The 12894-nt window shown below is 38.1% G+C and overlaps 2 protein-coding genes and 1 long non-coding RNA gene across 3 annotated transcripts; 2 read left to right on the top strand and 1 right to left on the bottom strand.

Annotated features, from left to right (window-relative positions):
* The first annotated feature begins 4841 nt into the window (after positions 1–4841).
* On the top strand, positions 4842–6007 carry LOC130470423 (uncharacterized). Its single transcript, XR_008930713.1, has 2 exons — positions 4842–4998; positions 5435–6007. It is a non-coding gene; the product is annotated as an uncharacterized lncRNA (long non-coding RNA).
* Positions 6008–6392: 385 nt separating this feature from the next.
* On the bottom strand, positions 6393–8457 carry LOC110797567 (pentatricopeptide repeat-containing protein At1g71060, mitochondrial). Its single transcript, XM_022002687.2, has one exon. It carries the CDS (start codon positions 8237–8239, stop codon positions 6617–6619), a length of 1623 nt encoding a protein of 540 aa, XP_021858379.2. The 5' UTR covers positions 8240–8457; the 3' UTR covers positions 6393–6616.
* A 530-nt stretch (positions 8458–8987) lies between these two features.
* Positions 8988–9542, top strand: LOC110797562 (uncharacterized). The gene has a single exon (XM_022002682.2). It carries the CDS (start codon positions 8988–8990, stop codon positions 9540–9542), a length of 555 nt encoding a protein of 184 aa, XP_021858374.2.
* Positions 9543–12894: the final 3352 nt, after the last annotated feature.

The following is a 12894-nucleotide window of genomic DNA, read 5'->3' as shown; positions in this document are numbered from 1 at the left end:
GACTACGTTGCACGTAGTCCCATGTTTGGATAAACTCAAAAGAACCGGTTTCGACCTCAAAGAAAGGTCGCCGTTGACACTTGTACATGGTCCTCTGATCAAGGACCAAGTGGTGGCAAAAATTGAGCCGTAAAGACTAGCTCAAAACCACAAAAAAAAAGACGGTCACAAGACAAAGGTTCGTCTAAACCCGTTGTCAACCCACATTCAGGTTACAACTAAGTCCGAGCATCCCTCGAAAGAATTCGCTCCTACAATAATGAATAAAAAGAAATTCTCAAGAGAAATCACAAGGAAAAAATGAAATAGTGACTTGTCCACCTCAATCAGGCAAAACCGCGGCACGCGAATCCCAAATCAAAAAGACGAATTCAGGTTCGCTCACCTCCAGCGAGCGGGGCGTCCAACCTTAGCGGACAGGGCTCGCCCACCTTCAGCGGGCGGGGTCTGCGTCACTAGCCGCGCAGGTCCTCAGTTTTCGAAAAATAAAGTCTTCAAATTCAAAACATGCTCGCCATCTTCAACCGGCGGGGTCTACGTCACAAGCCGCGTAGGTCCTTATTTTCAAAACATCAAAACAGATTTCGAAAACATCTGTAGCTACTCCCAATGACAAAGTGAGGGAGTTTCTACGCTTCTTTAGATACTTCCAATGACAAAGTGAGGGAGTTTCTATACTATCCGTTGATAAATCCCAATGACACGTGAGGGATATGTCGACACTTCAAGTGATGACCCTTAAGTCAAATGTTATCACTCGGGGGCTCGTGAGACCCTCGCAAAAGCAGGTCACCATGGCTTGTGTGACGCACTCCGTCTAATACTTTGACCATCGTCTTACTCCAAGACTCAGTCAAAGTGGGGGCTAACTGTAGACACCTACTTTTGTCCCCATTCCCAAAAGGGAAGGTTCGATGATGAGAACATAAATCTCCACTTGACAACGCATCTCCTATAAAATAACGAATCTCAACCACCCTTTTCATTTCACCCGAAACCTGCTATTTATAGAAACCTGCTATTTATAGAAACCTGCTATTTTTGGAAACCTGCTAAAAATAGTAACTGTCGTAATGGGTAGTTGTTAAAAGTGGCAAGTCATAAAAGATAGAAACCTGTCAGAATTAGGTGTTGCACTCCAACATAAATCCTAAATGAGATAGAAATTACAAGAAGAATCCTATTCCTAATATGATTCGAAAATAAGAGTTACGTATTAATTAAAATCCTAATGAGCCTAGAGTTCGTAACGGGCCCAGACGCATTCCGTCATAAAGTTAATACGCACTAAAAGACTCGGATAAGTCTCAAACACTCCGGATTCTAAGAGTCCAAATCTGACAAAGAACTCGGCCCAAACATCATTTTCAACGCCCAGCCCTGGGCGCTAAAATTGCCTGGATACTATTTTCAACGCCCAGAGCTGGGCGCCGTAATCTTTGACGCCCAGCCCTGGGCGCTGAAATTACCTAGGTACGTGTTTTCTCCTAATTCTTCTTGGATTAGAGCTCTACAATTCTATCTTTCCGCGAACTCTTTTCTATAAATATAGCCCCAAGTTCGACGTGAAACACAACACACAATTCATATTATGAGTATTGACTCCAACCCCTAAGCCTAAGCCTCACGCTGCAAAATTGATCACGCGTTCTGTCGCAATCGATCCAAAAATCGAACAGAACGTATCCTGTCCCGTAACTTGAGATTCGTTAAATAAAAGGAGAAATAGCAAAGTCAAAGTGGTTAGTTTTCTGAGAACCGTGACGCACCTCTCAAGGGTGCGTCGTAATGTGTCTCTTTTCCATGATTTAATTGCTTTCCTCGCCATTTTATAAACTGTTAAACTAATTAAATCTGATTGTTCTATCACGCCTAATAAAGATAATATTTTTGGGAAATTGGATTATCATGCTAGGTCCCTTAATACAATCTAAATCAGATAATCGTGCTCGATCTAGTATTATATGTTGCATATTATTAAAATCAACTCAGATTAGTTCAATAGTTAACGCATGTCCCTTCAATTATTTATGCTGAGCTAGTAAGGATATCCTGCCTCTGGAGTTATCGACGAGCGAGTACTCCTCTCGGTAGTTACAGTCCCCCGAACCCTCAATCTCTACCTTGCGGGTGTATGTTGAGAAATCCCCACACCAGGGATCACAAGGGAACCTACGGCCGTCGTGGTCAAACATAATTGCACTCCCTTTATGTCACGATAACCGGGTTTTGTCAGTTTTTCTCATTGTCGTTAAAAACTGAATGGTGACTCCTATATTACTAGTCAATTAGGTGTAAACTCACAGGAAATCCAATTACACTTGATTTGACAAAAAGAAACGTCACACCAACGAGGGACAAGGTCACGCATTAGCCTCGCGCTTTTTCGACCCCCTCACACAGTGGCGGCACCAGTAGGGGTTCAGTGGGTTCAACTGAACCCCTACTGGATTTTGAAAAATGTTATTCGTTTATAAAAGAAAGAAACTATTAGTAATCATTGCAGCATAATTAACTCAAATGGGTGGTAGGAGGCAGTGGTTCTAACTGCGTTATATCTCCTAATGGGCGCGGGATCGATTCCCTGTTTAACTCAAGCCTTTCTGTATTTTTAAGTTCATTTTTTCTATCCCTGCCATAACTCCTTTCCTTTTGTATTTTAAGTTCATTTTTACTTTAGTTTACTTTCCGTTGTCTATTTTCAAGTTTATCTTTTCTTCAATTTACTTATTAGTATTTTAAATTTTTTCTTCTCTCTAGTTTACCTATTAATTAATAGATTGTGGTGACGGACTGACGAGTTAAGGCTTTGAGATTGCATCCATACTCTTATTTGTAGTCAAAAATAAATAAAAGCAAGTGTTATCTAAAAAACGCTTAGGGTCTGTTTGGTAAACACTTTCAGTCACCTTAAATCATTAGGTGCTAGTATGATAAGTCACCTTAAACAATTAGGAGAGTTTGGCAGGTAGCTGAAATAAAATATAAGTTGGAGAAAGTGACTGATATTGAAACGTTAATCTGATTAACGTTTGAGTTTCAGCTCCTGAAATTATTATTTTTCTTTAAAAAAAATAATTGATAATAGAGTCCTAAATAATGGAAAAAGCCTAATAAAACGTTATATTTCACAATTCATCCCTGTCAATAGAGCACTCCGCAGACTCGGCAGACTCGACACTTTGGAACTCGACAATCGTATTCGGTATGTGACGCTTCATTCTACTTCTCTATATTTTTCTTATTGATTTTCTTTGAATTTGATTGTAAATTATGATATATCAATGTACGCTTCATTAGGATTTTTTGCAGATTGTACGATAAATTCAGATTGTACGGTGAATTTGATTGTAAATTATAATATATTGATGACTATTCACTTAGAAACAATTTACCGTATTTGCGGTGGAATAAGTGTTGTGGATTCCATTACTATGAACACTGCCATAATAAACTTTGTGACGATCTGACTCATTTATTTGGTTTATTCTAAATTAAAAGGAAGTTGTTGATGATGAGTTGGGGATATTAGAGGGATTGTATTAACCATGCATATATTAGTTGGGGATATAATACGGAAGCGCCCACAAAATAAGATAAAACATAAACAGAAATTTCAATTTTAGGTGACTAACCTTGTTCTTAATTATACAGTAGTATATTGATTCATATATTGATCACTGTATTAAATTAAATATAACATGCGACGCAAATTAACTTGAAGAGTTGAAATAATGCTTTAGTTTTAATCACGAAGTGTTTACTCTACAACAGGAAAGTATTACTTGGTCGATAAAGGATATCCTGATAGGAAAGGGTACTTGGTGCCATACCCAAAGACCAGGTATCATAAGGATCAATATAAAAATGTGCCACCAACAAATTCCAGAGAAGCATTTAACCGTGCTCATTCATCCCTTCGAAGTTGTATTGAGAGATCGTTCCGAGTTTTGAAGAAAAGATGGAAGATATTAAGACAAATGCCGCAATTTAGTACGAAGACACAAATTGATGTCATAATGGCTACTTTTGCCTTACACAACTACATTCGGAGAAATTCACCAAATGACCTAATGTTTAGCATGCTCGGTCAAAATCCAGATTATATGCCATGTGAGGAACTTCCCGATGTTAATGATTCTAGAAACACCGAAAATTCAAGAGTAGCATCCAAAGAAATGCAAGTGATCCGTGACAACATTGCTAGTTGAATATGGGACACAGAGTAATTTTTATTCTCTTAAAAGTTATCAAGATATTGGTTTTTATATTAAAATTATTTTTAGATTCATAACATGACGTATTATAGATACTACTAACTTTTATGGAGTAATACATCAATTAAAATAATTATAGATATTAAAATATATAGAATGTCAATTAAACAATTAAAATTTTCAGGTACTTACAAAACTAGTTCTACCAAACAGACAACATAATCAGCTACCTTATCAGTTTCAGCACCTTATCAGTTTCAGGTACTACCTTATCAGTTTCAGCTGCCTTATCAGTTTCAGCTCAATTTCAGCTAGTGTTACCAAACAGACCCTTAGGTTTCTCTCCTAATAAATTATAACTGTATATTTGCACTAACATCACATTGGCAACCGATATTATGACTGTAAGCAATTAGGACAATGATATTTGAAATATGTTTTTATGATTATTATTGATATCAATTAAGTATTTTTCTTTAAAAAAAAAAAAATCGAACCCTTAACGGAAAATTCCTAGCACCGCCACTGCCCTCACATATAGTATACTACGTATGTTGTTAAGGTAGGATAGTTTAAAGTTGGCTTGCGAAAGAGGGTAGCTTGTATTCTTGTAATATCTTTTCATTCAAGAGAGATGTTATTTCTTGCACAAGAAATGTTACTTTTAAACGTTTTAATCTCCCTTATAAAACACAACACGATTGCTTACCCTTCACTTCCATCGCCTTCGTTCCTCTTAATTAATTACTAATCATCAAATCAGCTGCAATTCAGGGTTTAGGTATTATTATTATTATTGTTGTATTTTCTTCTTCTTAACTACCATGTTCTCACTGTTAATTTAATTAACTGTAACGTTTAATTTGAACCGGTAGTAACAATTAATTCCGGATGGAGAGGTAGCATGAATTTTTTATTTTTTATTTTTTTTTTTTTTGGTGTTAGCACCCGGTTCACCCTTATGATTAATCCAGATTCGGGGCGAGTTTTGGGTGGTTAGTTTCAATCCCCTCCCAATTGTTGTTGCGAAGGATCGAATACGGGTTCTCCCTACCAAGTTCAGCCCCAATCACCACTGAACCAACAAGCAATTGGTTAGGTAGCATGGAAATTTTGAGTATAGAAGTCAAAGAATTGATGTTACTCCTTATTCCTACATGCTCATGCACCCATCCCACCCCACCAACCTTAACTTCATTTCTCTGTTTATTTGGCAGGAAAATGGTGAACCCACTGAAGTATATGCTTGAGAATCCAACAATCAACCCAAACCCGTTTGATATATTGCTGAAAAGCCGGTTGTTTAGTTACTGCAAAGTTGCTGCTGGAGGGTTGGTTGTTGCTGGATTTGCAAAATTGGCCTCTTACCGCGAAGCCAATGGCAGCGGCTATGGCATGTTTAAGGTTGGAGAATGGTTCAAGGGCGTTCGTGGAAAAGGATCCGAGGAAAACTAAGCACCTTTCCTTTTAAGAATCTAAGTGTTCTTTATATATCATAGATCATGTTAATTTTGTGATTTCTAGTTTATTATGTTTAGTTGAAGCTACTAATTTGGGAATGAGCCTTTTAGTAGCCACAAGTTTTAAAAATTAGTATGAAATTAGTATTGCGAGCTGCATGGCAGATGAAGTGTTTTTGCTAAATTCTGGAGGAATTCATTCAGTAAAATCACTAGTATGCTCATAATTTGCATTAATCTTAGTACACGAAGCTTCCCTGCCAAAAGTAGAGCTTCGTCTTTCTTTCCCTCATCAGGAGACTTAATGTTAAAATCCATCATTTCTGCAAATGCGTCTTCAATTTATTTGCATTAATCAATTCATTCCTGGAATAACCCACTTACCCTGGCCTTCATCTAATTCCAAGTGAGTACTGTTTTCCCGGCAACTTGTTGAGGTAATAGCTGATTCCCCTTCCTCTACGCTTCTGGGATTGTGGTTGCTGGAATACATTTCCATTACCATACGAGCCACCTGCTATGATTTTCCACCACAGTTTCTTAAATATACTGAATGTTCTGAACTTCTGATAGTGATGAATTTAAGCTTCATACAATTCCCTGGTAGCAATCCGTCTTTATAAACAGTGGATACATAAACAAACTGTGACCGTTTAATACAATGCTCAAGGAAGACAACAACCAAAGCAAAGAAGCAGAACTGAAAAAGACTCTCTTCAAAAAAAAATTAGTAGTTAGCAAGTTTCCATCATAAATTAAGAAAAATAACCAAGAACAATTCACTAAGCCAACCAAAGAAAATGGTTTAATACCTGAAAAAAACAGAAAAACATGAACCAGAGGGAGTTGTAACGAGTATAACGAACTAATACAGATGTAAGAATTTCTTCTCAATTCTGAAGGAATTCATTGAGTTGTAACGAGTATTCATTAAGGTTGTCAGCCAACAATTGGGGTGAACCTTATTGCATTAAGCTTCTGAGTCAAACTTAGAGCAGCATCTTTCTTACCCTCGTCAAGTAAAGCCTGTTTGAGTTGGTCGAAAACCAAAGCAGGAGGCCTAATGCCAAGATCCATCATTTCTTCAAAAAACTTGCACGCGCCTTCCAATTTCTTAGCATGCCTGTAACTGTTTATCATTGTAGCAAACATATGCATACCCGGAAGAACCCCCTTGGCCTTCATCTCTTTCCAAACCTTCATTGCCTTATCTACTTCACCTTTGTTGCAGAACATTCTTAATACAATTTCATATGTGCTTGCTGTAGGATCACAATCTTTATCATTGTTCATTCTCATAAACACTGAATAAGCTTCTTTGTCTTTTCCAGCCTTTATCATATGATGAATAATTATGCCATAAGTTCTTGAATTTGGACCAACCCCACATCTCCTCATTTCATCAACCATCCGGAATGCATCATCAAACCTCAATGACCAACAATATGAACCAACCACTGCGTTATAAGTGGGTGCTTCACTAACAGCACCACCAACCTTAGACATCTCGAAATACTTCAAAGCTTCATCGAGTCTCTTATTCGATCCTAAACCATTGATCAAAATACAAAAGATATGTTGACTAGGCTCAATGCCCTTTGCTTCCATTTCCCTTAATTTCTCCACTGCTTCACTAACTTTCCTTGCTTTACAGTATGCATTCATGATAATTCCATACGCCACAACATCCGGCTCAAACCCTTCCTCTATCATTTCCCTATAAACTTCATCAAGTTTCAGTAAATTCTGCTGTTCACCCCATCCTTCCAACAGTATGGTGTAGGATTTCTTATCCGGCACAAACCTTGTCTTTTTCATTTTATCAAACACCTGGTGTGCAGTGTTAACTTGTCGAGATTTGCACAACGTATTAAGGAATTGATTAAAATCCGAGGAATCAACCGTCATTCCGAACTGTTCCATCCTCTCAAATGCGGCGACTGCTTCGTCAACCTTCTTAGCCCTAGCATATCTCCTAATAATCAAATTAAATGTGTATTTTGTCAAAACCCCTTTATTTTTCATTGAATCGACCAACACCCAAATCATCTTAAACTGTCTAATCTTACCTAAAGAATCAATCAACGCATTGTAACCCTCATTTGTGTATTTAAACCCCTTTTGCTTTTCTGCCCACCTGAAAAAACCAAGAGCAAGAACACCTGCGTTACTTAGCTTCTTCAAAACCTCTAAAGCTAACATGGGTGTGATTTCTTCTACTCCGCAACTTTCTAGGGTTGATTCAATGCTTGAATCTTTAGGTAAATTTAACAGCATTTTGCAGATTTTCTCAGAATCTTTGCTAATTTGATGAGCTAATTCTGGCGAATGGTTTTCTTCCTCTGTTTTCGCTTTTGCTTTCGACGCAACTTGGGTATTCATAGAAGACCCATGAATTGACCTGTAAAACAATTCTGGTTTCGGAATTCCTAGATGAATGGCAGCTGAAAAATCTGGGTTTTTAAGTGGAGTGATGAAATTTGGGAATTGAGGTGATGAAGATGAAGAAATGAGCTTTGAGAATGTGATTAATCGACGAGGCAAAATGCGAGAGAACGCCATAATTACTCAATTAGTAGAACACTGAACCTGTGCAATACTGGGGCAGCAAATTTGGTTTATGGAGAATGGAGGAGGAGTTTCAATTGTTGGTTTTGACTTTTGAGTATCATATTCCCCCCAAACTGAACTAGGAAGGTTAGGGTATTTGATAAAATGGAACTTGAATGATATTGATCACTTAATTTCTAATGATTTAAAGAAGCAGATCTTAGCTACCCCTCTTCCTCAATCCTCTAACGTGGAGGATTTTATTCGTTGGATCCCATCTAAAGAAGGATCCTTTACCATTAAATCAGCCTATAACCTGCTTCTTTCGTCCCTTTCTGCTAATTCCACGAGCTCTTTTTCTGTAGGGCACTTTTCGTTTCACTGGAAGAGTCTTTGGAAACTAAAAGTCCCTTTCAAATACAAGATGCTTTTATGGAACTGCATGCATGAGATTTTACCATGTGCTAAAAGTCTGAACAGGTTCATAGCCCAAATATCTCCAGTCTGTGTCAGGTGCAATTTGCAAGAAGAGTCCCATTTGCATATCTTCAGGGATTGCCCCTCTTCTTCTATCCTTTGGAATTATATTTTACAAAGAATTTTAGTTCCTAACGCTTTTAACTATAGTCTTTTCCAGAATTCTACTTGGAATGAATGGATTGATTATAATTTTCAGCTCAATGACTCCTGGAAAATCATTTTCATTGTTGCAATTTGGCACCTTTGGAAATATAGAAATACAACTGTTTTCGAACAAAAAATGGGAAGTGCCTTCTCTCTTTACTCTACGTTTTATGTGGATTGGAAAATGACTGTGTCAGTTTTTCAGGGCAAGGGCAAAGAAAAGGTTGGTCATCCCATTCCTTCCCATCCAACTTGGGTTCCTCCAGCAAGAGGATTCATGAAGCTGAATACAGATGGTGCTTGGAAAGGAATTGATAAGGCTGGTGGTGGGGGTGTTTTACGAAAAGATTCAGGAGAGTGGTTCTTGGGCTACTCAAGCAAGTACAATGCCAAAACACCTTTAGCAGCTGAGCTCTTGGCTTTGAGGGAGGGACTTGCGGTAGCTAAAGCGTTTGATGTGGACAAGATTGAAGTGGAAACTGATGCTGATTCTTTGATCTTTATGCTGGATACCTCGACTGTCAACCCATATCCTCACCACGAGCTAGTAGCAGTTATTGAAGATGTTAGAAACCTGTTGGTTGGTTCCTGGGACCTTCAGATGAGGCATATTCCTCGCCACAAAAATTTGGTTGCTCATGGGCTTGCTGCCTGCTATGGAAATGGCAGTTGGGCACAAGTCTCATTTTGATCCTCCTACTGCAGTCCAACCCCACTATGAAAATGACAAGATTTCTGCAAAGGTCATTCGTGCTAGGTCGATGGATAGTGATGGGAACTGACCTGTTACTTGGATCTTCGAGAGCCTCATATGTTTTATCTGATCTTCAAGAGATCGTGTTTATAGTTGGTTTTAACTTTTGGATGTATTATAACTCTAGTAGTGATGCTAAGGAACTTTGTTGGTTTTTGGTGGGCTAAGTTCCGTTCTACTCCCAGGTTATATGTAACTGGTAGTGGTATCTATATTTCACTGTCTAACAACTTTGTAACCGTTTAACTTTTGTGTAATATATTTCCCTTCTTGCGTTAAAAAAAGATAAATCAATTGAGAGTATTTGAAAAGTTGTAGTCTCTTTGTATTTCCTTGGTTTCTCAACAATCACACTCAGATAATTATACAAGTTTTTTTTTTTTTTTTTTGACAGGACAGATAATTATACAAGCTATTACAAGTTATTAGGAGACTAGTAACCTATGGAAACTAATGGCAATAATACTAGTAACATAAAACTAAATGGCAATAATACTAGCTAGTAACATAAGGAACTAAATGATACTAATTACAATGTTAATACAATAGTTAGTAATAGTAACCTCCTTCTAATACTCCCCTCAAGTTGGAGCGTGAATATCTCGAATGCCCAACTTGTGAAGTAGTGTCATAAAATGTGGTTTACCAAAAGCCTTGGTAAAAATGTCCCTTAATTGATTTCCCGTACGAATGTGTGATGTCACGTGCAATATTCCCAGATAATATCACATCTCGTACAAAGTGACAATCCAACTCAATATGCTTCGTCCGTTCATGAAAGTTAGGATTCGTCGCGATATGTAATGCAGCCTGACTGTCACAATACAACCTTATCGGACGATCATGTCGAACACCTAAGCAGAAAAGGATCGACTTTAACCATTTTAGTTCACACATAGTAGTAGCCATCGAGCGATACTCTGCTTCAGCAGAAGAGCGAGACACGGTTGGTTGTTTCTTAGTCTTCCAAGAAATTGGGGAAGAGCCAAGCAATACGAAGTAACCCGTCAAAGACCGTCGAGTCATGGGAGAACTCGCCCAATCACTGTCACAAAACCCATATATATGAAAATTACAATCTTTTCGCAAAAGAATGCATTGACCCGGACAACCCTTTAGACACTTGAGGACTCGTAAGGCGGCTTCCCAATGATCAATCTTCGGTGCTCCCATAAATTAGGCCAAAATATATACGGAACAACACAATTTCGGACGTGTTATCGTCAAGTAAATCAAACGACCAACGAGTCGTATATACTTCTCTGGCTCAGAAAATAACTCCCCCTCACATCGAGATAGTTGATGCTTTTGTTCCATAGGAGTGGCAGCGGGCTTATATCCCAACAAACCTGCTTCACTAATAATATCCAGCGTATATTTTCGTTGATTAAGGAATAAACCCTCATTTCCTCGAGCAACTTCAAGACAAAGAAAATACTTCAGAGCCCCAAGATCTTTCATATGAAAGCATGTACTAAGATAATCCTTAAACTTTAATATTTGATCATGAGACGATCCTGCTATAATTAAATCATCAACATATACAAGAACATGCAATGAGACTTTACCCTTCGTATAACAAAATAATGAATAATCTGCATATGATTGCTTGAACCCAAAATGCTTCAAAACCGTAGAGAGTTTAGCAAACCATTGTCGGGGTGCTTGACGAAGATCATATAATGACTTTCTGAGGCGACATACCTTACCTGGATAAGGGCAATTGAACCTTGGGGGAAGTTTCATGTATACTTCTTCTTCAAGATCGCCATGAAGAAAAGCATTGTGAACGTCCATTTGATGGAGTTCCCAATTTCGAGCAACCGCAACTGCTAAAAACATTCTTACTGTCACCATCTTAGCCACTAGAGAAAACGTCTCATTGAAATCAATACCTTAAATTTGACGATTACCAAACGCAACTAGACTCCCCTTTAGACGTTCAACAGAGGCATCGTCCTTGAATTTAATTCGATAAACCCATTTGCACCCTAATGTCGTTTTTCCTGGAGGTAGGTCCTCCAAAGTACATGTGCAATTTCGTTCTAGAGCATCAATTTCTTCTTTCATAGCTAACCGACACTCTGGACTTTTATTTGCCTCCTTAAAAGAGATGTGCTCGTCAACTTCTGTGATAGCTGCAAAAAATTGTTTGTGTCTCACAGAAAATGCATCACAATTTACATAATAAGCAATATGAATTAGGGTACCTGAGGACCGCTTTGAAGGGGGTGAACAAGTAGTAGTGACAGGGTCTTTGACATAAATAGTATTGGTGACGAAGCTTTTGAGTAGAGACGATGACTTCTTAATACGATGGCCTCTACCAAGTATCTCTGGGGAAGAAGAAGTCACATTTGTAGGTGATGTGGCTGAATCATCTACGACACACCTAGGTTGTGGAGGTTGTTGCTCATGTAATTGTGAATGAGGGTTTGTATCTTTGGCTATTGGAGTAGGTGAGATAGGTGGGTCGTTTATGGGAATGTTAGGATGAGTTTGTAGCTCATTTTCCTTGTCTTGTACACTAGGATTACTAGCACCCTCAAATAAAGTGTGGGAATTATCGACAATACACAACGGCACATCCTCACTACCAACATTGACATGGTCAGCAAAAGGGAATTTATCTTCTACAAATAATACATCCCTAGAGACAAAGTACACATTATTCTCTATGTCGTATAACCTCCAACCTTTTTTACCAAACGGATACCCCACAAAAACACATTTCCGTGATCTTGGACCAAATTTGTCCTTCACCCTAGATCGATTATTTGCATAACATAAACACCCAAAGACACGCATAAGAGAGTAATTTGGTGATTTTCCAAATAAAATTTCATAGGGAGATTTGTTTTGTAACATAGGTGTAGGAGTTCGATTAATAACGTATGCCGCCGTTATAGCGCATTCACCCCAAAAACTGATAGGAAGATTGACTTGAAAACGTAAAGCTTGTGCCACATTTAGGATATGTTGATGTTTACGTTCTACCCTACCATTTTGTTGAGGTGTATCAACACATGAAGTTTGATGCAATTTCACGCTTTCAGCATAAAATTTACTTAAACAAGTAAACTCCCTACCATTGTCACTCCTCAAGATTTGTACCCTTTTATTAAATTGAGTATACACCATGGAACAAAAATACTTAATTATTTGTCCTACTTCACTCTTTGCAGACATTGAATAAACCCATACAGCCTGAGAAAAATCATCAACAATTGTGAGGAAGTAATATGCACCACAACTCGAAGAAACCTTATAATCGCCCCAAATATCATAA

Source organism: Spinacia oleracea, chromosome 3 (genome assembly GCF_020520425.1).
Source record: "Spinacia oleracea cultivar Varoflay chromosome 3, BTI_SOV_V1, whole genome shotgun sequence".
NCBI lineage: Eukaryota > Viridiplantae > Streptophyta > Magnoliopsida > Caryophyllales > Amaranthaceae > Spinacia > Spinacia oleracea.
This window is presented reverse-complemented; position numbering and strand designations above follow the sequence as displayed.